This window comes from Apteryx mantelli, chromosome 4, assembly GCF_036417845.1.
Source record: "Apteryx mantelli isolate bAptMan1 chromosome 4, bAptMan1.hap1, whole genome shotgun sequence".
NCBI classification, from domain to species: Eukaryota; Metazoa; Chordata; class Aves; order Apterygiformes; family Apterygidae; genus Apteryx; species Apteryx mantelli.
Window position 1 is genome coordinate 79,002,439 of NC_089981.1, and position 26,091 is coordinate 79,028,529.

The 26,091-nt window shown below is 35.8% G+C and overlaps 1 protein-coding gene across 1 annotated transcript in view; it reads right to left on the reverse strand.

Moving 5' to 3' along the window:
- Positions 1 to 26,091, reverse strand: part of PPP1R13B (protein phosphatase 1 regulatory subunit 13B) — a 74,947-nt gene that overhangs the window by 5,302 nt on the left and 43,554 nt on the right. The window contains exons 5-13 of the mRNA XM_067295054.1: positions 12,870 to 12,971; positions 11,626 to 11,800; positions 11,029 to 11,225; positions 10,379 to 10,543; positions 9,372 to 9,552; positions 3,857 to 4,026; positions 2,471 to 2,972; positions 1,136 to 1,893; positions 19 to 156 (exon numbers count right to left, since the gene is read on the reverse strand). Coding sequence (XP_067151155.1) covers positions 19 to 156; positions 1,136 to 1,893; positions 2,471 to 2,972; positions 3,857 to 4,026; positions 9,372 to 9,552; positions 10,379 to 10,543; positions 11,029 to 11,225; positions 11,626 to 11,800; positions 12,870 to 12,971 — 2,388 coding nt within the window. The remainder of the gene's footprint in view (positions 1 to 18; positions 157 to 1,135; positions 1,894 to 2,470; positions 2,973 to 3,856; positions 4,027 to 9,371; positions 9,553 to 10,378; positions 10,544 to 11,028; positions 11,226 to 11,625; positions 11,801 to 12,869; positions 12,972 to 26,091) is intronic.

The window sequence follows — 26,091 nt, forward strand, 5'->3', positions numbered from 1 at the left end:
ATTGGTTTGGAAGCTCACCTCATATATGATTCTTTGCACAAGATCAAATTCTCCCTCCAAAGAAGCATCTAGGAGGAGGGCTAATGGATTGAACTTCACCCTCAAGCCATGGCCAGTTCTTTCTGAGTTAGGTTTCTTCAGGTTGGTGCGTTTGGTCTGAGTGGAGATAAAAGTTGGAAGGCATCATTTCAGGGTGCATAAGTATTACAAACCATTCAGTTACTTTCTAACTAGATAAAAAATCCCATCCTCCTTAAATGTTAATTAGAAGTATGCAAACACTTTTATTATAAAATCTTGTGCTCATAGGAAATACAAGGCCATGTGCAAACTGCAATCAAACTGTAATAGGAATCTGAGGATTTTGCTGAAGAATTTATGATAGCTTTACATGAATCAAAAAGTGGAGATAGTCTCTGAAATCAATGTTAAATTGAAACATATTAACAACTAAGAATAAAATTCATTTTTCTCTCCATTTTCAGTTCTCCATATGCTGTAGATTTTGGTAATGACAAAGCCAACTAGTATTTAGAAGGTTTTGGTGCAGCTGGAGGAGGATACTGAAAGCAATTCAAATTATGAGACAAGCACATTAGAGAAACATTACTGCTAGAACAAGTCAGCTGTGTCGCTGGTAGTGTTGTCAACTCTGCTCTCACATCTCTCTACTGAGAGAGAAGCAGGAATTCACTTCTCCCAGAGTAGTTCTTTCAGCTTGTTTGCAAATGAAAAAGCCCCACTGCAGTAACTTACCCATAGGTTCATACGAATAATCAGAATAGAATAGAATAATTATATGTAGCCCTGGGGAAATGAAATTTTTTTAAATGGTATCTCAGATATCAGAATTAGTTCTACAACAAGAGCACATCCCAAAAGTTGTTCTGTGGCCTAATTTCTATACACAGTCTTCTGTTGCCTGTGTGCATATTTTCCCTATTAAAACACTACACTTGTAAAGAAACTAACACATAAGAATCTTCCTTGGTGCTCTCCTGGTTTTCATTTATTTTAGTTTCATAAAACTTGAAGTGCAGCACACCATTTGGCATAATATCATCATCTTCCAGTTTTGCTTAAACACACAGCTAATTCTAAAGTCCATATAATTGTCTTTTTTGGGGTCACTTACTGGAGGAAGTGGAGGAGGAAGAGCTGGCGGCAAAGGAGCTTCGTCCTCTACTGGAGAGCTGACCTCAGGTGTGGGAGTGGATGACGGTTCAACAGAAGGAACTATGGCAGGATTGTTGTTGTTATCTTCAGTTGTCTCAGATGTTTGATTTGTGGTTTCAGTGCTTATGAGTTCCTCAGTAGCAGGAGAAGGTAATTCATTATCATTGGCATCTGATGAAGGTGGTGGCTCATCAGGAAGAGGAACTGTAGGTTGCACAGAAATGGGTTCTTCAATATTGCCATTGGTACTAGCGTTACCATTATCAACATCTGCTAAGATGCCTATAAAGTCCTGTGGATTGCTTGGCTGATAAAAAGGAGCACTTTCTATTCCTCCAGCAAGAGTATTAAAGCGCTGATACAGTAATTTTTGTATATTTGGTCCACTTGGGCCTTCTGGTTCAGTGATAGAGCTACGCTTCTTTAATGGCCTAGGAGCATTGGCCAATTTTCTTCTCAGAGCTTCAAGATCAGCATCACTTTGATATCGTAGGGGTGAATGTACAATAGGTGTAAGCTTAGTAGGACTGAGAGGACGAGGAATGTTTTCCACATTACTATTATTTTCACTGGATGGTGTAACGTTTTCCAGCTCTTGATCTTTTTCAGAGAGCTCAGTCTGAGGCTGTGAAGAAGTCTGGGCGGGCAAAGAACCATGAAGGAACGGCAATGGTGAGGGAGAAGTTGAACCAGATTGTAAGACAGGTTTTCCATAAACTGAAAAAAAGAAAGAAGGAAAACAGTGAAGAACTGTTCTGAAATTACCCAATAAAAATATCTGCAAATAAACTGCATGCATCTCTGTTGCTACTTGTTCAAAACTAATATAGAAAAGAAAAATCAAATGAATTATGTTGGAGTTCATCAAAACAGGAATAAATACTCATCTGTTATTGATGGCAATGCTTCTTACAATTATAAATGGCAATAAGTAATACCTGGAATGTTTTTCCTCTTTCAGGAGGAAACAGTAAGAGGAGAAAATCTCTCTAGACAACTTTTTTCAATTTATTTCTGAAAGTACATGTAGAGTATTCAGATTATATAGTCTATTGTTCTAAGAGCATCTTGTTTTAAATAAAAGGGTAACTGAATATAGGCTTATCTATCACTCCAAAAATAAATGGGATCATTGTGCTGCCATGCTGCATATATAAAAATACCTTTCCTCTTCTCACAAATTTAGATGAGATTTTCAAGCAACAAGTGACTTACACTGATACAGAAATTATATGAAGCCTGACAAATAACAGTCTATTTCAAAGGGAAAAAAAAAGCGCACAATATATTCTACCTGCTTTTACTGACTTATTTAATGTATTGTATACAGCTTGTTGATAATTCTTTGGTGGTGTTGCTTGCTGAAGATACATTGAGTAGATGGAACTGGAGTTCACTGTCTGTGGTCCTTTTCTGGGAGACTGAGGTCTTGATCCTTTATCAGCTAGAAAAGGTCTGATAGCCACAGTCAAAGGGAGTTCTGGCCTGCCATCTCCTCCTGGAAACAAGGGGGGACCGGAAGGCTGATATGTAGGGCTGGGAGGTACAGAAATTCTCTGTTGAATCTGTTGTGAAGAACCGGGCTGATGTATATTGCTAGCAGGTGGTAGTGGAACAGGTCTTTGTCGATTTGTTATACTGGTGCCAGGCCTGGGTAGGCTGCCGTCCTTTCTTCTTTCTAGAGAATTTGTAGAACCTGTTCCTAAGGGAACTGGACTTGGATAGGTCCCGTAGTTTTGAGGCAACTGCTTGCTTACACCAGGAATTGTTGGTGGCACTTTCCCCAGATCAAGACCCTATATAAGAACAATAAAAATAGCATATGAAAAATAAGGTATGCTATTTCATTAAATAAATACTTGTGAGCAAGAATATTTCACACTGAACAAAGCAAACTAATAATCTTATGTGACAGTGAAGGAGTTAATATATACAACTTGTGTTCCTTAATCACTAAACATGACTCTACCTGAATTTATCACAAGACATCATCATATGTCATAGATAGAGGCCAGTGTGTTAGGGCATCTTCATTTACTCATTAATATGAATCAAAACCTATTTGCATACTTTCTAAACCTGAATGACTAGTTCTAGGTTCTGGATCTCAGTACCTATTTGATAATATATTTGATAATATATAGCATGGTAACAGTGACAGTTTACCAAAACAAATTAAAGACAAGGTCCTTATTTGTTAAAGATTACAGTCTTAAAGAATTCCTAAAGTACAAGAACAACAATGCAGATATACAACATGGATTGGGTCTCTGAAGGATGGATTTAATGACTTTTTTTTTAAAGGATTTTTGTGAGAAAAAGATCACATGTTGAAAAAGTGATAATCTATGCCAAGTAAAATAGCAACATAAAGATCTGAAATACAAAAATAGGAGGGTGGGGAAGATGATTAGGAGAAGCAAAGGGGGGAAAGGGGGAGACTGTGATGTAACAGAACAGGAACGCATACAAACCACTGAAGCTGGGGAAAAAAAAAATACTAATGTCAGAAGAGCAGAAAGAAAAAGGAGGAATATAAAGGTAATTTTATTTGTGATGCTTTTAATAATTATCAGCAGGAAAATGAAATGTGTAAATATCTAAAGAGTTTGGCTACAGAAGCCAAAGGTTTACAATTTCAGTAAACTAGATTTAAAAATACACCATAGATGAAACGCACCAGCTTATCAGTACTTCCTAATACTGAAGTTGGCAAAGGCTGGCTGGATATAGTTCCTTGTTTTAAAGCGGTATCCATGCTTGATTCTTTCCAGTCTGTGTTGGAGATCTGAGGCGGCTTTACCACAGGAGTTGAACTCTGTTTAAGTATTGGCCAATTTCCATCATTTGCTTGAAAACAGAGAAAAATATTATATTTAAGATAATCCATGTCATCATTGTAAACAAGCAAAATAACATATAAAGTGGAATAGTTTAGGTTACAACAGGATGAATTTGATTCCAGAAATAAGATAAATCCTTATTAATGTCTGATTCAGAAATCAATACTGAAAACTCAATCTCTGTATATAATATACTGTTCATTAGCCTTTGGTATTCAAACTGTATTATAAATTAGCTAAAGAAAAAAAAAGTTTAAAATTTTGGAGTGAGGGTTGCACATTCTGCTGTTAAAAGGCAAATTTAAAATTAGGTTCAGAAAAAAAGTCCTTACAGAAACATTCCAATCAATACATTTCTTTTGGTACTATCCAGAAACACTGTCAAAATATGCTAAATGTTAAATCTATATAAGCTGTATATAAGCTCCGATTAGACTTACTCCAAATTTAAACTATTGTTACTAGATTCATTGAATCATATCAGGAACTCATTTGAACAATGTGGCGAAACAAAAACATACATTTCTTTGCTGGAACTGGCTTTTAACTTACCTTTTGTTTTTCCTCAGCATACTTATCTGATCAGCATTGCCTTGGAGATTTAATTTTGCAGAAATGTATAAAGTCAGCTGACAATTTCAAGTCACAACATCAAGATGCAAGTCATGGGCTTTTATCCTCATCATATGCAAAAGTATCATGCATAGCTGCACGTAAACTGAGGCAACAAACCCTTAATGAATTCCTAGATGCTTTGATACGTTCCTTTATTAACTGGAGGAGACTGTTTACTTTCTATTTCTAAGCAAGCAGTTTAAAAGGCCTGATAATTAAAAAAGTTTTATAGTAACTAGATAGATCCTTGGCTTGGTCCAAAGGCTTTGATCTGCCTTTAAAAGATTAAACTTCAGGTTTCTCCTACTCCAAGGCCAGAGGTGGTTTTCTCCTTCCCTACTGCTCTGTAATGATCTTAGTGGAGCATTTAAGCTTAATACAGATGGCATGTAACAGATAACTAACTTTACTAGAGGATGACAAATAAAATGAAGTGTACTGTGGGGAAAAAGGAAGATTTACTGAAATTTCTAGACCCCATAGTAAGACAAGATCAAATAAAAAACAGAGGTACTTACTGGTAAAGCTTCTCATTTCATTTCAATTTTAAGCCCCTTAGAAAACAGAATCAGCAAGACTATCTCTAGAATTCTTTGCCATTCTCTGTCTATTATAAAAGTTAATCTAAGAATAAGCTGCATAGGAATATTCTAATTATAGTGAATTTAATATCACCACTCTACTTTCCTTCCAAAAGCCTTATCCTCTTTTACTGAGTATCCCTTTTTTACTTCCCCAGAAGTGAAAACCTGAAGATTTCTTGACAATTAATGTTCTCAACATAAGCGCAAATTCAGTCTATTAGCGCATAAACCTATTTATAAGCTTACTTTTAAGTGAGCAAAGAATACAAAGTTATACCTCTGCATATGATCTGCTCTACTAATTATTTTTGAAATATATAGGTGCAGACCATTCCTTATCACAATACTGTATTAACCCTTCAAATTCAGATCAACTGGGGTTGAATTCTGAGAAATGACAACTTTGGAGCAAGAATATTTTTGTGGCTGGTCATTGAAAGAGGGTTAACACTTGTGTATTTTTACACTGAGTATAATATGCAGTCCAGAAATCATTTTTCACACTTGCAGACTGCCAAGAAAGTGATGTAAGGAGGCCCAGCTTAATACTGGTAATGTCCAAGAACTGGACATCCTGGGGTGTTTTGGGGTTTTTTTTGTTTGTTTGGGGTTTTTTTTAATTATCTGGTTACCAAGAACAAGACCAAAAGAGATGAATGTGTAAACACTCTGGCCCTAAATTATAGCAAGTTTTCCAAGTATACACTGAATTAACACTTACTGTACAGAATACACAGGACATTCCATAATTCTAGTGAGGTTACAGTTCAGTAAAACTTCTATTTTAAAGATCAATACAAGCTTTTATAATGGATTCATAAAAAACATGAAGCATCTTTACTCATAAGCTTAGCTGTTAAGAAAGCACTTATAGAAACAACAGAAAAAATGCTGAAATACTTAATTCTCTTACCTGCATATATAAACACACAACCTCCTATTAGAAAGACAGTTAAACAAAAACCTTTTGCAATCCTTAGAGTTCCAAATATTAGCATGGTTCTCCCTGAACTCTGAGGTAACATGTTGGAAATAAATTCAGACTCCCTCTCCCCTCTCTGACTTCTCTGTTTCATTCTACTCCTACGAACATCAGAGTATAACTCTTCCCATCTTCGTGTCCTTCATATTACATTCTGGCAGACCTGCCAAGTGTCATGCGTTTTGCATGGGTGCACGTCATGCATTCCCATAACCCAAGCTGAATCTCACGCACTTAAATAAGCTGCTGTTGCAATCTGCAACTGTAGCATATGGCGCCAGAAGCTGGTACGATGGATGCTAAGAGGAGGCAACCAAACAGCTTCTGCCTTTTGCTATCTCTCGTTAGACTGAACAGGTCCCAGACACTCATATCCATCTAATGGCAACACCCTTCTGACAAGCCCTAACGAGCTCCTACTCTCAGCCATCCCATAACCATTTCATCCAACTGGCTTCATTTGCTCCCGTACCCTCCTGTCGTTTGTAAGGCTGCCTAACAGCGTATTTCATCTCTCATCAATCCATTTGGCACTTACATAAATAAGGCAGTGAGGAAAGACACACAAAAAAGTTTTTGTATATTTTCTCTGATTTCACCTAAACATTTTCGTAGATCTGGATCCTAGATAGTTACTGTAGCAACTGAAGTGTAAACCAAGTATAACATTTTGCTCCTACTGAAGTCAACAAGATTCTTGCTATTGACTTGTTCAAAGCCAGTTTTTATCCCAAATCTTGGGCCAATGCACCATGAAAATTCTCAAACTCTTACACAAAATAACTCAAACTAAACCTGTATGTATTATATTTATTTAATCTGAGATATCCTAAAACATGCTTTGATGACTAGCACAAAATTTCTAGTAATTCCTTTTTCAGGATTTTTCAATGAAGAAAACTCATTCTTAGTGTAGGTCTACTGCAGTACTCCAGGGATGAATTTGCTGCAAATCTATTTCCTTCAAAGGAGAAAAGCAACTTCCAAACAATTTTACATTTCAACAGCATCTACTGCATACCAGAACACAGCACAAGTTCTAAAGATGCTGTTTAATATGCATCTGTATGCAAGAGCTCAGATGACCATATTAAAAACTGAGTTCTTAGCTAGCCAAAGATCTTCTACAGACTCACAGTGTTGGGTGTCAAAGACAGTAGGTGCCAGGTGGATGACATTGTGAGCAGCAGACTGAAGAGAAGTGGGAGGTGACAGAATAGGATCCACTATTATGTCTAAATCAGAAACCTTCCAGGTGTCTGGAGATTTTTTCACACACCCACAGTCTGTCTCTACTGGACACACCAAGGCAGATCCAGTTACACAGAAAAAGAAAGAAAAAAAAGTGGTGGAAAAATTATAACAATGACAATGGAGAAATTAGAACAGGAAAACTCAGATCATGAGAAATAAAAACGGGACGGTTGAAAAAAAAAAACTCAAAATTGTTTTTCTTCCTGTGAGTAGATAAACTTCTTACATAAATCTATCTTGAGGGATTTTCTTCAAATATCTTCAGACTTTATGTTATAAACAAAGTCAGTGCTAAGGCAGAATAATCCCTTTTATAAAAAGGAGTAATCTCTTGAGATAGTTCTAGAAGTGGGCATGTATTGATATTGGTCGATATTTACAAAATAATGAATTATTTTTGGACTGTGAATTTAAAAGTTATGAATTGTCCTTTCCTGTATGTGGAAAAGGAATCCACATGTCCAAAACCAAATCTGTCATTTTACCCTACAATTAAAGCATTGTATACTCTTAAGATCTTTCTGTAAAAACAGAGTGATGGGGTTTGTACAATATTTGATTAAAATTAAAGGTATTATTACATCACTGATATCAAACACTGTTTTTTTCCAGCTCCATTTGGATGGTTTCACTTTCTGACTGGGTTGTTTTTTTGTTTGTTTTTTTTCCCCCTGTTCTTTCAATAAGCCTGGTAGATTATGTCCTAGAACTAGATATATCACATGCTTCTACAAAAACAGAACACAGACAAATCTTTAGTGCTATCTTTAATTTTCTGTCTGAAAATTAAACTTTTGGCAAGTATTTGCTCATATAGAATAAGCATGACTAATGACATATCCTTGGTAGAAGATTATTTCACAGATCTTACTAAATTGTTAGGGTCTATCCTACAGAAATGTTCAGCAGTCTTCCCTCCATCTCTTCTTCCCCATTTGGGAGCATTCTGCCAGCTCTGCTGGACTATTCAGTATTAAGTACTGCAAAACATGTGAATATTGCAGAAGCTTTGCTCTAGTGGTCATCCCTTATCCCATTTTTAGATCTCTCCTAGAAGAACACTGAAACCAAGCCCTGTGGTCAGATCCATGGGACCGTGCACTTTTATCTATATTAAGCAGGTTCTTCCTGCCAGCCACTTTTTCAGTATTCTGTTTTTGCTAAGATGTTTACCGATAAACTGACCAGACAAGTAAGCTTTGCTAGAATAAAAACTCAAGGCACAAATAGCATGACCTGCCTCCTTCAGTCTTCAATGTAAATAAAAACCAGTATTTTCTATTTTCAACATAGATGGAATTATTAATTATGGGAGACATGGACCGAATTCCGGATAGCAAGATATGGGCAGTATTCTGAAGGGGCTCCTTTGCTAATGAAGACAGAAACAGTTAACCAGCATCAACACTAAGGTTACTCCATTTCAGAAATGCTTCAAAATAGTCTGTGCTGGAACCACTAATTGTCATATCTCAGCTGGAGTCTCCTTCTGAGAAGTGATACTGTTCTTACTAGTTCAATAGCTTTGTTTTACTTAAGAAAAGGCAACATACTGTAAAGTTGTTTATAATACAGTTTGCCACAAAGTTGATTCCATCATTACACGGAAACACTCAAACTAATTGAAAAGTTGTTAAAGACAGAACATGAAATCTGTGAAGACGCATGTGTTCCTTTTTAGTGGTGTACCAGCTAGCAAAATTACAAAGACAATATTCTCAGTCTCCTAGGAAAAAATCATGGAAAGAGTCAAAAATGTTTTGTATCAAATGACTAATGTCCAATTCACAGAACAATATCAACGTATCTAAAATCTGCCTCCAATACAGAGCTTATCCTGACACAGGATAATCTCCTTTTCCTTATTACTCCTTTCCAAACAATGTATATTAATAAACACTACACTTAAGTGCTTACCAGATTTTGATCTTCCGTGTGTTGAGCTAGAAGCAATGGTGAGAGACTGTGGTTTAACTGGATCTACTGGTACAGCATAAGTGCCAGCACTTGGAACTTGGATATAAGGTCCCACTGCTGCAACCCTTCCTGAAGCACTCAAGGATGATTGGGGTGATGAAGTTCCATTAATACGGTTCAACTAAAAATAGACAAATCAAAACATGTGAACTTCCATCTAATCTAGGCATTTTTTATGCATGAACAGGAAGTTTAAATTTAATTATCTAGAACCATACACAGTAGCTGTTACTGTAATAATTAATTGACCGTACTCTGTGCTTCTACAAAAACAGGAAGTAGAAAGACAAATTTCATTCCCTAAAATAAACAACCTCAAAAGTTAAAGTTCTCAGCCATGGTACATATGTTTCACTTTTTTCTGTGCAAGGTCTCTTTTCATTGCCTCTTCTTAGGCGAGTGGGCTAAAATGAGTTCTTAAATGATCAAACAGCTTTTTTTTTTTGGTAAGTGTTACCTCCAGCTGGGAATATGTATGGGAATCCAGAAGTGCTCTCTCTCGTCCTTAGACAAATGGTCTATGCAACTAATTTCTATCTAAAGTCCCAGATAACTATTATGACTAACTTCATCAGACCATTTACATTTATATTACTTTTCTGCTCCAGGAATGGAAGTTAAAATGTTCACATTGGAAGATTAATATTTTATAAATAATCCAAACTTAATATGTGCTCTGAAGCACCAGCCCATTATCAACCTTTCCTTCCTACAAATATAAACTGCTATAAATCTAAATACAGTATAGTCTGTACTATAAAGAAAAATAAAAGGAAAGACATTTTGTCTAAGAGTTTTCTGACATCTAAGGAAAATCTTAAAATATTTTCTTCAAGTAAGTTCTTTAGGTGAAGTTGTATTACTCAGCTGGAGAAAAGTGACACTTTACGTAGTTTCTATAGGCTCTTGAAAAACTAAAGTGTGGCCCTTTTAATAGTTTATCTTACAGGAATGTTTTCTTTTTGACGTGCCTCAACTTTTTTCTTGTACAGTCGTTCACGCAGCTCATTGATTCGCTTGTCCATCATAGCCACCTCCATATTACGTTTGTTTAAGAGTTCTTTCTGCTGCTGAAGCTTCGAGTTCTGCTCCTGGTTAAGCCTGTTACGAATCTTAAAAAATGCAGTTGATATGATAGTTACTTCATTTTATCTACTGTCAAATTTATTTTTAACATGGTGTTAAAAAACCTGGAGCAAAGTAGACCAGCTATGTTCTGAGTCTCTAATTCTGTACTTTGACATAACCTGTCAAATTAGCATTTACAACCAAGAATTCTTAAAAAGAAAACAGTGAAAGAAAGTATGTTCTAAGAAGCAAGTGGACTCTCAGGAACATGTATGTAGAATGCATCCAATATACAGCAACTGATCTGAAGCATATAGGCATAAGGATATTTCATAAAGGAACTCCAAAAGCTAATGAAGTTCTCTTTTGTGAGGATTATATACTTACTGTGACCTTACACATTAACAACATTCCAACATACCCGTTTTATGGGATGTCCCAGAATCAATTGCCCTAACAACATGAGGGCAGTAATATTACTTTTGTTAATCTACAGATATAATTTAAATAGCATCTCTCAGTTACTTACCTGTAGCTCTTGATACAATTTTTTTAATTCTACTGCTGCAGGTCCTGTCATCTGTCCATTATAAGACTGAAATCCATTCAGTTTTCCTTTTCTTAAGTCCTCCAGTTGCTGAGTAAGTTGATCCACTTTTAACACTGCAGCCTGTAGTTCCTGCTGCTTTTCCTGGAACATGGCACTGATATGCTCAATTTCAGTTGCTATGATTAACAAAATAATAATAAGAAAAAAAACAAATAAGTAAAGCACAAGTATAGTTTACTTGCTAATTTTTAATTTCTACAGGTATTGAGAAGTACAACAGACTAATTTTAAATCTAGCATATACATGCAGCATATAAAATATATAAAATTATAATGTGTGGGGAATTTGCTAACAGTTATAAATATTTCCAATAGTTGTTCTGACCACTTATTCTGACCTTATGGCTGACCATATGAAACAAAAAAGTTACCTAATGTACAAATTTCCTAAAAACAAGGCTCTGTAAGACAAAATAAACATTCTATCTAAAATCCTACTACAGTACATACTGTTATTTGCTAGTCATGCACTGAATAGTAAATTAATTACATAAATTACTTAAAAATTCCACATACACAGATTGCCATTCATGATCTTGCTATAATCTACTTGTCCTCTCATGGCACGGATTTTTTTCAGCTTTGTCTCCTGGGTTTCAACTCGTTCTTTAAGTTTTTGAAGCTTTTCGCTCTCAGAAACAGACTGCTGCTGACGACGTTCTTGCTGCTTCAGATAACGTAAACGTTGCTCCTGGCAAAACAAGATTTTGGACAAAAGGTACCTATTACCCATTTAATTAAAAACAAAGCTGACTTATAAAAATCCATCACTATGATCAGTGAATTTTCTTTCCAGAAGTCAGAAAAAGTTTCATCTAGTTAAAACATCTATCAGTTCTCCTAGAGAAACTCTTAACATTAATTTACACATAAACAAATATGTTTTAGAGCACAGAAATTCAAAAGTTTCAGACCAAGTATCAAATCTACATATATATGCACAAACAGTCCTAGCCTGAACACTCAAACACATCTGTGAAGCTTCCTCCAGCATTTGCTTTCTGCTGCTAGTAACACTTTCCCAGCTGTTGCAGTGGGCTTCCAATGCTGTTATCCAGTTTCCCAAAAAAGACAAAATACGTCCAGTAGACTGCTTTAGACGAGCTGACCTACGGTAAGATAATGTTCCAGTTTAAAATAACAGCCCATCCACTGGGAACACAAAGAAGGTGCCTCTTTCTTCTAAATTATTTCCATCAAAAAAGAACAACAGAATTGTTAGGCTTATTCCTTTTAAATACACTGTGTTGAACTCCAAGCATCCAGTGCATACTGTATTTTATAACACCTACAATAATGTTGAAAACATTAACTCCACTCCCAGCTCTGAAAATATATCTGGATTTTTACACCTCATAGACTATGGAAATGTAATGTATAAATACATACAGAGTGGGCATATTCTCTTCTCACTCCACTGTTACTATACTGAAGTAAATAAACTACTAAGTATGAGCATAGAATTAAGCCTGGTCTATCACAGATTATGAAATGAGCCTCACAAAAGAAACAAATAAAATCTAGCAATATTTTTATAAAGACACATAACTTTTGGCTTGACAAAGATTATTATAATATTATTTAAACTGAAAAGTTTCATATTGCCTACTTGTTAAAACAATGGATTTCTCTTCTCTTTCTTTAGCTTATCTAGAATGAATTGGTGCATTTTTCTGTAGCGATAAATTAGGTTTGCATATGTTGAAGGAAATCTGTATTTATTATGATCTCTACATTTTGTTTGCTGCTAAAATTATTACCTTAGCAACCAACATTTGTTGCTGATTTTCAATCTGCTGCTGTTGTCGGGCAGCCATATCTTGAAGTTCAGAAAGAGTGAGCTCAACGCGAGGATTCCCAACCTGCAGACCGCAAAATGTTACATTAATATGATTATGTATATTAAATGTTCTGACACTAGAAGCTAAAAACATGCAGTCTTTAATAAGTTTCATATTAAGCAATCCTACTCAGATTTAGTAATCTTCTGCCTTTGAACCACACCTATCATGCAACATTAAAGACATTACAAGCACCATAACTTAGATTTTCTGAAATGCCATTTAGAATTGCACAATCCAGAGTTTACTTATTTATTCTTTCTACAATAACGTGAACACACTTTGTCCAGTGAACACTTGTTCTATTTGCACTGCTACCATTGCAACTTATTGAACGTATCAGATTTTCATGATTCTAGCAATTGTTTCCTTTTAATACAGTGAACTTTTATATATTTATAAGCAAACATATGAAAAGACATTTTTATTTCTAATAATTAGTGTGCAGTCTCTCTGAAATATCTTAGCATTTTTGTTCTGTACTTTCAGGCATGCAGGACTTTTCAGACCCACTAAGTCTTCAACTGAAGATCTTTCAAATGTATTTGGAAAATTCACAGTTTCTACTCGTGACATTGAAATTGCTACACTCCAGATCCCCAAAATGAAACAATTATTGTGAATTCTCTCACAGCCATCAGCAGATTGTATGCCACTGAAAGTATTCTATTTCCAAACTGTTCTGCCATTGCATCTATCAGAAAAGCTTAAAATATGGAGCTTAGCTGTCTCATAGACAGCAAGAATTTCACACACACATCCTCCCCCAAACCTCAGAGGAAGAAAAATGATGGATGCATATTAGTGAATAAGGAAGCTCTGAGCAGAAAGGACAAAGACTATATACATATTAAAGGCAGAAAAGGCAAAAGGGGAAAAGTAGATGAAACAGATGAAAACACTAACAGACAAAAGAATGAAGAGAAAAAAGTACTTGTATTACACAAAGTGAAGTGATGTAAAGCTGATGCACTTTGGATCAGTAAGCAGGTATTACTGACTGAACTTTTAATTAAGAGATGATCCCAAATTTAAAAAAAATCCCCAAACCAAAAAAATTGTATCAAAGTGAAGAACAAATACCACACTGAAAAGCCTCCTCCTCTTCCCTAGAAAAAAGAAAAATACATGCATACACCCCAGATGACACAGACTTCCATTTTGCCTTATCTGCAGCATTTTGGACTACCACTAACCAACTTTGTCCAGATGCCAACACAGTAGTTCTCAGATCATTAGTCACAGGGAAGAATATGTATAAAAGCCTATATTATGTTTCTGAGGAATTAGGTCTTACAAACAGAAGACATTATGAATTGATCATAGGCAAGATGTAAACAGGCAAAAAAACAATCAAACAAACCCAAAGAACACCAAACAAGAATCAAACACAACCACACTGGAATTAAGAGAAACATTTATACTCTGTCATGTGTTATTTTCTAAAGGAAAATTAGAATCAATAGAAATGATAGAAAGCTACGCTTCAGATGATCTATTCATAGGACCAAAATAGTACTTGGTGTGGGTACCAGACTTATTAAGAAAATAAATCTTCATTTCCTTCTCTCATAGTCCACACAGACTTATTGAAAAACTTTTCACTTCTGAAATAGCTGATATCAAACTTACTTTTTCAAAACACACCTGGGTTAATGGCAGCATTTTCCTGCTTTCATGGTCTGCTAGGTTGATTTCCCTTGGCAAATGAAGCACAGTAAGGGCAATATGATTCAGTGCATCACTTCCATGGAAGAATCATTTTTTGACAAAGTTTTGTTTCAACCTTCCCTGTCTCATTATGTAAAAATCGCTGCCTTATTGTCCTCTAGGGCTTGAGTTGTTCACTTTCTTGAAGTAAAATCATACAGTATACTAAAAGTACTCCTCTGAGCAACATTATATTCCTGAGAGCTCAGAAGTCCAACAGAATCAGAGGCTATGTGTCAAAGACTTCCACATGGACCTCCATCACTTTTCTTGAAGCAGCAGATAACATATGGTATGTGTTAAGATGCTAAAATAAACTGAAAGACATTTTGTCAGATCAAGCCAAGACTCTTGATTATGAAATCAAGTTTGATGCCTCCAGACAAGATTCACAGTTCAAATACAAGAAGAGAGCTCTTTCTCTTTTGATAATACAGCCTTCCAAAATAATTTTTAGACCGATAACACTGCATTTCTTTAACCAATAGCTCCCTTTAATTAGATGAGAACTCCCTCCTCATTACAATAAGCTGCAGAAGAGAAAAGAAAAAAACCAAACCACCTTTGTGTCTTCTAAAGTTCATAAAGCCTCACTGGTAAAGATGATGGATTTTAGACAAATGAAACAAAAAAATTATTACTAAAGGATAGATACAAAACTCCAAAGACCACAGGCTGAACTCAAGATTTCTGATGTGTTTACAGTCTCTTTAGATTTCAGGCTACATAAGTCTTATCTGTTAACAGGGAAAGCTCAGACTCTCAATTGCTTCTCCTTATGCTAGACAACCAACTCAAGCTGCTGCATATCTTCTCTAAAGAGACAAAAGCTTTTTTACATAGTCCCCCACCTCCCATTCCCAGTGTCTGCTTACTGCTGTCCCCTTTGCTATGATGTTTTAAAACTGATGTTTTGTATCCACTGCAGCTAGAGTAGCCTGAAGAATTACTCTGGCAGCTAGGTACATCAAAACAGACTGACAGAAATTCCTTGAAGATACATAGGAAGCTTGTGCCATTCCAAGAAGCTCTATTTGATTAGCAAGGCTTGCTTATCAACATGATAAAAGTAGCCAGTTTTTCTACTAAAGTGACCTAATCCTTTAAGCTTCTTCTCTTTCAGTGTAGATTTAGATGAACACAGGTAGTACAAGTCTTGTAGTGCTGATTATGGTACATAAAGAACTTGGGCAAAGAGGAATTTAAAATAGTATTCAGCTGTTTCAGAAAGAACTGGTCATGTATGGTCTGAACATTTATACTCATGGTAGAGCAGCCTTTAGTGTCCTTCACACAGTCATAAGTATTTCTGTTTATAGTCACAGGAATTTAATTACAGATTAATTAAAGAGAAGTCAAACTACTTGATTTTTCTCTCTGAAAAAACAGTTCCAGAAAAACATCCAGTGATCTGCCATCCTTTTAAGGAGACGCTGAAATGACCACAAACATGCAGCTGTTGCATGCACAGATGAAACTAAGTCTTGCTGAAAGCTCCAAAGCAAGATTTCAAATAAAGGCAGTTCTACAGCAGGGGTTGCTGTTCTGCTCTAGAGGCACCGAAATCTGGACTAGTGCTTTGACATTTCTTGGTTTACAAAGCAGGGAGAATTTTTTTTTTTTTAATCAATGACATCAGCTCTGTCACAAAGGCAAGCTTTGGAGAAAGTTAACAAATCATGGAAGAAAAACAGCATTAGATGAAAATTTAACACTGGGAAATCTGAGCCCTGCTGTAGTGGTGAAGAAAGCTTTTGTAGAGGTCCATCACACAGTGAGAATCTATAACGAAGGAAGTAAAGTGTGAATCAAAGGACTGGACTTAAATGCATTACATTACAGATTTGCATTAGCCCATGTCAATGTATAACAATTAATAGTGCTACATTATTAATTATGCTCCAGCTGTTCAATCACTGGGGCAGCTGCTGACATGGCATCAGATCCCCAGAACAATTTCTCACAACTTTTTTCTTCCACCAGTACTGAAAGTTAAATGTAGTCCAAAGAACTAACTATGGGTGAATGTTTCTCTTTCTCATGGAGATACAGCGTTCCTGGCTGTCCCAAAAGGTTCATTGATTCAGTCTAAGCTCCTGACCTGATGAGTCCCTTTTAAGATTTAAAGGTTTTGTTTTCATGTCAATGGACTAGGTGTTAAAAGCCTAAAGTGAGATGAAGGTTTAAGCGCAACAAGTAATGGCACAACTTGGAGCAGGAGAACATGCAAAAGATTTTAATTTTGCTGCAGCCAGTCAGAAGAAATTCGGAAACAGTTGGGATGCTCCACCTCATTTACTGCTGGGATGAGTAGCATTTGTGTGCAGCTTCAGAAGAAGCTGTTTAAGAGATTGTGTTAGAATCTCTTAAGAGATTCACGGAGCCTATGTAGGTCTGGGATATATCAACACAGGGACTGGAAGACAAATACTGAAAGCAAAAGAAGTGCAGACAAAAAGAGGGGAGGGAAACTAGAAACAGACAAAATAGAGATACAAACAAAGACGTAAACCTGGCACAGTTCCAGCTTTTAGATTAATATTTAATTCCTTGATTATTGTTGTACTGGAACAGTAGACTTCCCATTTTTGGCTTGAATATAGACTTTTCACCTTTATATAAACAGAGTAAGTTATATACAGCATGCAATGAAAGAGTGCTTAGCACTGTTAAAAAGGGACAAATTCAGCTCTGAGCCTTGAAAATAGAGATGAGAAAGAATCCAGTTCTTTAAAAACTCCATGCACATTAGAAAAAAGAAACAAGAATGGCTCTTTGCAGTTAATACAAAAATAGATTTTTTTTTTAAATAAGTTACTGTTGTTTAAAGCTTTTTATGGAATATTTAGGAGAAATTAGTGGGGGTTTATCACTTTGCATTTCAAAACTAATAAATCATCTACAAAATCAGTGTAGATAAATAATTACTGAATATGATTTGCAATTTATACAATGCTGTGACAACATGTGAAACCAAATATTAAGAAAAAAAGAATGCACTATTTCAATATGTTCATAGTCTTTAATCAGCAAAACAGAGGTAATTTAAAACTACACATTCAATTACTTCAATTCAATGACTTTTTATTTATTTTTATTTTATTAAAAAAAAAAAAACACCATGTGCTAAGAAGTGCAGTGTAACAAGACAAATTCCAAAAGCTACCACCAAATATCTGCTTTGCTACTCAGGGAAAAAAAAAAAACAAAACTCCCAAACAAAAAAACCCAAAACACTGCAACCTTGGAAATGCACTGTTTTTTACTGAAAGAGAATACCAACTTTTGAAAAATTGTGCCAGAAAAGTTGGAAAGTTCAAAATAGCATAACATCTGCTGCAAGATATTTACACATAATTCAGTCAGTTGATTAGATCAACACAAAGCCAGACTACTGCATTGCAATAATTCAATAAACAAAGCAGCATCTTCACCAAACCACGTGACTACATTATTAGTAAACGAAGTTACATTTACATCATTTTCTATCCCCATTACAGTCAATATTGTTGAAAAACAAAGAGAATTAAATGTTTTGGATCTACTGAAAGCTGTATTTGAAACTGTTTCAAATGAATGTTCGCAAAAGAGAATATGGTCAAAAAGTTTTACAGACTGTGCAAGAAGAACCAAACCCACCAAAAACCTGCTCCCTCCTCCCTTCGCTGAATCAAGCATCACAGATCCCAGAGCAAAGAAAAAAGGTGACTTAGCTCCCCTACTTTTATGATTCTACCCCGTTGACTTCCAATGCAGTTCTTTTGTGATCTAGTCTGACAACAAGGTCCTCTGCAAGGTAAAAAACACCCAAAACACTGATTTTCTATTTCAACACTTTGTTAGTGAACGTGGTAATTTAAAAAGGAAGAAGATTGAACTTAATAGGGTGTACTTTTTTTTGTTTGTTTGTTTTTTTAAGTTAGCATGACTTATGACAGACAGACTTCCTTCACAACATTCTTCAAGCCCAAATAGCTTGTGTGCAATTCTGGCCACCAGCTATTAAATGGAAGAGAGACAGTTTATTAATTACAGACTTAAAGGCTCAAATCTGGTAAGAAAATAAGGAAGTTTTTCCAAGTGCCATCCACAAGTCAAAACCTGCTCACTTGAGACAAGAAAACAACAGCAAAATAACAGATGCTGCTCCTAGAACATGTTCATGCTCTGATGACTTCTTTGGCCATGAACTTCCACCAGAAGAACTTAAATCTCTACATCTGGTTCTGCTGGACTCTGTAGGTATGTCTCAAAGGGGGTTCCAAATGGCTTCAAGGCTTCCTCTGAATCATTGATTTCATAAGTCAAAACTGAAAAAAGAATTTGGTAGTATCTTCCCCAAATCTATAAGCTCTGTTCAAAAATAGGCACAACTTGCATGAGACTAGGCAAAATCATTACAATGTTTCCGTCCTTTCTGCTTTGATAATCAGTTAAAGTTAAGAACATTGACAGTTCATTCTATTACTACTAGTATTTTTCAGAAAAACACTGTCCAAGAAAAACATTTTATTCTGCTAAAAAGTCTTGCTTAAAAATATATGCAGATTCAAGAAGAGGTAACTACAGAGTTATACATTTTTCAAAGTAAAAAGGCAATCTCACCAAGTGAAAGTTACAGATTTTCTAAATCCAAAATGAAACACAGAGTGCACAATGACAATAAAACTGGGTGTGTAAAAGCACCAGAAAATAAAAAAGTTTGATTCAAAAGTTCAGAACTAGTACTGATCTAAACAAGCATATTTGAAAACATATCTTATAATGTCTTAAAAACCCTGTATTATTACTGTATGTAAGATAGAAGATGAATTAAAAGGTGAAGGCAAATATTAGCATATAAAACTATTAAAATATTCCATTTAGAAAGTGTGATGCTTAAAAAAATTTCTATACAGGCCAAAACAAAAAAGCACAGGAAACAGTGATAATTAAACATTTAAATATAAACTCCCTATGAGAAATCTTTTAATGTTTACCTTACCGAATACCAGTAAGTGCATCTTTCACTTAAAGTAACTACATAGTATCTAGGAATGAAAAGAAGAGGCAGCTGAGGAAAAAAAGTTTTAAACCTGTAACTTCACTCGCAGTTGCTTCTTTTTCATCCACATGGCAAAAGTAGTACAGACCAAGCAGAATTCTTCAACGTCAAGTTGACTCTTTTCAGAAAGATTGTAATTGATTTCAGGTCTCCAAAACAGGCAGCATCGTTTATGAAATGTCATAAGAATTACTGAGTTTTGCCTTGTAAAGATCTAGTTGAATCAATTAATTTCTTTAGAGCACTTCATCTTAACTGAGTTTGCTTATAATAAACTGTATGCAAACAAAACTACTGGCGGGGGGGAGGAAATCAGTCAAAAGTCCTTCTTCAGGACCTAATATTATGTAAGGCAAAAAGAGCCATGTGTTTGCTCAGCTCTTTAATGAGGTTGTTGGTTTCTCAGATTCCTAAGTTTATACTCATACAAGTTAATAACTATTTCATTCATGAAGTTGCCCATCTTTCATAGCAAAGATGAGTCTATCACATCTGAGGTCCAGACCTCCTCCTTTCTCCTCCAGCAAGAGCAACCTACCTCCTACAGAACTGCCTTCTAAAGGAGGAACAAAAAAACCACTACAAATATCTACTCCTCCAGAGTCCACAGATTCATTTGCTATGTGGCGATACATCAAAAGAGACAGTTTTGCTGAACTGTAAATTTCTTTTCATCGATTCAAAGAACATTGATAAGCGTTTAAACATAGAGACGAACTCCTAAATAAAATGCTATAGAGCAAACACAGCATTATCAGGCACTGAGAAAATATTATGGATGTCTCATATGGACAAAAATACTTTGCACCTATACTACCTAATTTCTTAGTATTGACAAGCATCTTAGAGAAAATTGTATTTATTTTCTATAGCATGTCATTTGAAAATGCCATGGTGCGAGACAGTACTTTTAATCAACTGGAGTTTCAGCTTCTGCCATATTACCCTCCCACTACAGGTTAAAATGTTGCCATTTGATGATTAATATTTTGAGAAAGGTGAGATGAATGGTATGGCAATAATTAAATAGTGTGGAAACCAGTTTATAAGCAGCCTCAAAACAAGTCATACCTTAGACATTTAATTAAAAAAAGAAACCTCCTTTAATATTTATTCTACATGTCAGTCTTGTTACTCTGAAACTTCATTTTCTTGATCCTCCTTCCTTTATTTCTATCCTCAGACTATGCTGTTCTTTCTCTTGTCACAACCTCCTCATTCTTTCTTTACTCAGTCTACATACTTCTGCACTATTATGAAATGGTTTATTCATTGGCCACCCACAACAGTAATGGAAAAATTGCATCTGAACTCACTTTTCTTTGACAAGCAGAAGAATGTATTGTAGTCAGATATTCAAGCAATAAGGAGAGAATCCAACAGTCTTTTGACTTTTTTTTTTTTTTTTAATCAATGTTGGGAAAACAGCAGCAACATATCAATAGCCAGAGATAACAGGAAAAAAATAAATAAAACGAACACAGGCAGAGGCCAGGACTGGCACTGAATCAGCGGCAGAAAACGGAGCAGAGAGAGGAATACAAGAAGTAATAACTCCTTTGGACTCAGGATTTCAAGAATTTACTCCCTCATGTGGGGTTCCCTAATGAGGCACAAAACTCTGCCATGGCAAAAAGGAAATACTGTCTTCACCAGCCTAATAGGGAAGGGCAACAAATGCCAGAAGGTACTGCAAGTTGCTCCTGAGAAGGCTTGCAAAGCCTACATATAAAAGCAAAGTAAATACTCTGGTTTTGCTACACATGTCAAAAGACTCAATTTTCTATAATCTATAGCAGTTTTAAGTAGCTGTTCTTCCTAGGGCAACTGGTGAAAAACAAAACTTAATTCCAGGTTAGAGATTTATCTTTGCAGAGCTGCCAAAACCCAGTAATCTATACAGCTACATAAAACCCCACAGAGCTGAAAGGCCTAAGTTCTGTGGGGTTTTATGTAGCTGGCACTAGGTATAAGAGTAGATGGAAGAAGGAAGTGAAATGTGCTACACAAATGACTGTTTCCAGAACGAAGCAGACTGGCAGCTATGAAACCAACAGGAGCAGGCTGGAGCTTTCTTCAGCGAGTAAACACCAGTCTGCGATCAAGGCTCTGTGCTTTCTCAGCCTTCCAGAAACAGGCAGTTCTGCACGGGCCACCCCTGTGCCGCCTTTACAGGAAAGGACGAGCACGGCTCTGACCACACCACTACCCAATTGCCAGAGCAGGAAAGACAAACAATTTTCTTTGCCCGCAGAATCGAGGAAAAGATTTCTTAGTTGTCCCATGCTAACGTTGGCAGGGGCAGCAGAGGACCACCAGGCAAGCGCGACTTTTCTGCCTTAACCCTCCTTCAAAATAACACAGCTTAGGAGATACTTTAACTTGCCCAGCAACAAATCTTTAAAGGCTGCTGAGAATAACAGCCAGAGCACACTTTTGGTCCCTGTCCTTGGCACGGCAGTAGCGACAGGGACAACAGATGGAAGACCTAGGAGTTTATATATTAGTTCTGTATCAAATAGGCCTTATACGGAATGCATGTGGCCCTTTGTGCTACCTGAGCAACACGAAAGGAAAACACAGGATGGAATATTCATTCTGACCTCCTTACATGTCTGAAATACATTCAGCCTCAGTCTAGAAATAGATCATCAAATGTAAGAATTCTAACAGACTTCGACCACATTTTACATAAGAGGTGGTCCTAGTGCCACGTAAAACAAAGACAACTTGAAAGTTTTTTGTGAAAATCTGTATTTGACACTATGAAAAGACAAAAGCAATATCATTTTTTAAATAAACAAAAATAGAGTTTTTGTGGATCTCTACATGGATGACATTGTTTCCAGTTTAATGGCTTTATTCACAGCTCTGCCTTGCATTTTTTTTAATTAGGTCAGAAAGATGCTGGTAGCAGAAATCCATTTTAAAGAATCCAATGATAACAGCACATGCCTTTTTTTAGCTTAATGGAAATGAACAAGCTAATCAAACCCAGAAAAGGCAACCAGAATATTGGGAATTAAAGAAAAATACAATTAGCTGCATTCTGCTGATAATCAAGTAATATTGAAGTTAATATTTACATATGTAATCTGGTTGTTTTACTCAGAAAATTATAATAAAAATGTTATTTTATTTGTGCTAATAAACACATTAACAGTATCTTTGAATAACTAAATATGCTTCAACTATATCACAGTTTTCTGGAAAGTCTCACTTTATCTATGTTTGATAAAATCCCAATATCTCTCCTTAAACTAGACTACCCTGTTAGCAGTTCCTCCAACTTGCCGATACAAAATTCATCCTGTATGAGGGTTTAAAGCCTGTCCAGCGTAAGCCACAGACTCCAAATATTCCATGTTTACTCATATCGTTTTCTTAGAACTCTCAGATGGGAGATGGCCCTTTCTTTTGGGCAAAACAGCTAAAATAACCCCAGAATTTAATTATACATAATGAAAAACAAACCAAAAGCTAAAATACATTTTCAAAATTTCAAATGGATTTAACCATATAATGAACATCTGCTACAGTGCATCATATCAAACTGGCTTCTACAATATCAGAAAGTAATATCTGGAGGTCATTATTTAAAATATCACTTGTTTCCTTATCCCTGCAGACACTTACAACAGCCTTAAGACTTGTAACAGTCTTAAACCTGCTCATATTAACAGTTGTGTATAGAACTTCAGACCTGTTTGTAATACCAACCCTTATACTCAAAGTAATTATGAATAACAGGCATGCCTCAAACTTTCAAAACACACTGTCCAAGTTCCTTTAAAAATAGAGCTCTGGAACTATATTTTTCTGGATATTGAAGAAAAACAACATCTTATTGTTATGCTAGGTCATTATGGTTAAAACGCACTTATTATAAGTCTCACGAATAACATGTTTAGTATCAAATATGTGTTTATTCTTCCCTTAAGTAATGGTTTCAATACCACATTTTTCTGTCACAATGTAATATTGTTTACATGAGACTGGTATAATAAAACATTTCCAAACAAAGAGGTACTGAAAATAAGTAACCTGTAATTGAAAGATACATTCTGAAACTTAGCATGTGACTTGCACATCCCACAAGAACTAAGTTATTAAAAGCAGAAGTTGACCATGACATTTTGAAGTAACCCCCTTTTGATTAGGTTTTTATAACTTAAAAGTGATAGCAAATGCATCCATCAAACAATAATCTGATTTACTCAATTTCATTTCATCCGAGCTAAGCAGTTATCTAAAAGAAACTGGTCTGTATTTTGGGTCATCTGACAATGAAACCCACAATCACTTAAAATCAACTGAGAAAGCAACACAGTACTTAAATAGTATGTCCACTGAAGCGTGAGACTAACAAATTTTGAAGAGTAATTAATTACCTGTTTGCTATTTTCCCATGTAACTGCAAGAGAGCACATCTTTATTTTGCAGCATTGCCCATCAGCTGTAAACTCTTGCATTGCTTCAACCTGCTTCAACTCCAGTTTCTGTTACTTTCTGTCTACGCTGTTTGCTCTGTTTGCTGTAAACAAGCCCCATCAACAACCACACACATCTTTATGAGCTCCTGGATGGCTTTTGGTTCAGTGCAATCAATAGGAGGTAAAAATATTTTTTATCTTATTCCATATCAAATAAAGGTTTCCCCAAATTCTTTATCAATATGTAAAGCTGTCTCTCTACATTCATCAATGATCAGTTAATGGAAAAGGCTAGTGGATTTTGCCCCAGCAGTGAAAGACCTAATCATGGCAAGATCAAGCCAGCTGTCAGCTATGATCAGCCTGATTCATTGCACTTTTCACAGTCAATGGAAAATGTTAAGCAATACACATTTCTTTCACAGTTATTGGGTTGAACTAAAAATATAAGAATACGCACAATTTATCTTATAATAAAAATGTGAAATATTTAATTTTTATTTTTGTAATACTAACAAATCAGTGCAAAAACTGAATACCAGAAGATCAAGAAAGTCATTACTTTAATTTTTACTGTTTAAATTGACAGAAAACCATACCGTGTGAAATATAACAAGGATAGTTTATTAACAGAGACTACAGGAAAGGCAAACATTACAGTCAAGATAAATATGATACAATCTTATGTAAATAACCTATGCTGTGTTTGTTATATACTTTTCCTACACACTTCAGCTTTTTTTTAAAGCCTGTGCACAAGAAGATGAAGACATGAGCCAGAAACAAAGCATGTACGTCATAGCAAAAGTCAAGCTGCAAGCCAAAACCTGGACCTAAGGATTTTTAAATATTAAACATGAAAGAAAATACTAAACCCCATTACCAATTTCTTATGTCTCTAAAAATTCTAATATTGTGGAAGATAAAAAACACAAAAAGCTGTAATTTACCTTGTAAAACTCAAGAATGACATGCAAGTTCATTCTTCATTCTTTCAAGAAAATAATGCAAGCATGATTCAGTGCACTTACACAAGAGATCCAGCCAAATGGGTCTCCATAAGGACACTGAAGGATTGTATGTCCAAGCACAATATAGTGAATATTCCAGCTGCATAAAGAACAGGCTTATTTTTAGCAAGCAAGAAAAGGTAAGAGCTATAGAGTAAGATTGTCCTGTAGGAATATGAGAAGACAAACAGGTTCAACTTCCTTGCTCCTAAATTAGCCAGAGGGACTTTCACTTTCTTCACTTTGATCTGAGGAAGACTGGAGGGGGAACAAACCTAACAACGACTGGATCAGGAAGCAGTTGCAGAGACAACAATAGAGAAATGAAAAGGTTCTCCTGTCTGGGAAAAACTTATGGGTGGGAAGGAGGTATGCTAGGTGCCCAAAGACTAGATGGACAGGAAATTAAATGAGTGAGTCAGTGAACATGTCATAGGTGTGTCAGAGAAAGGAGGTCACAGCACTGCACAAAAAACCCAAAGACTGTGGAAAAGATGAGAGGAAACACCGACCTGCAGATGACAAGCTACACAAAAGAGAGACAACTCTAAAGGTGGCCTGAAAAGGAATAGTTGGCCTTGTAAATACCAGAAGAATCTCCTGCTCAGAACTGGAAAGCTGCTCAAAGAGACACAGGGACAGCCTGGAAACTCAAGCAACAGTGAGCTCTTAAGAGTTCAACACAGAAGCAGTGAATTTCATAACCTGTCTCCCAAAATGAACTACAGAAACAAAGGAATGGAGATACCTGAAATCCCATCTTCTTTACAATAATTTAATATCAAACTATTTCATTAAATCAAAAATGATATTGAGACAACTCTAAAAGGATACGGCTGTGACAACAGGCATTGAAATTTCCAGTGTCAGTGAATATCAAGCCTTAGGACAGTGAAAGCACAGCATTACTTCTTGAAAAGTAACAAGTGAACTCCTGAGGTAAA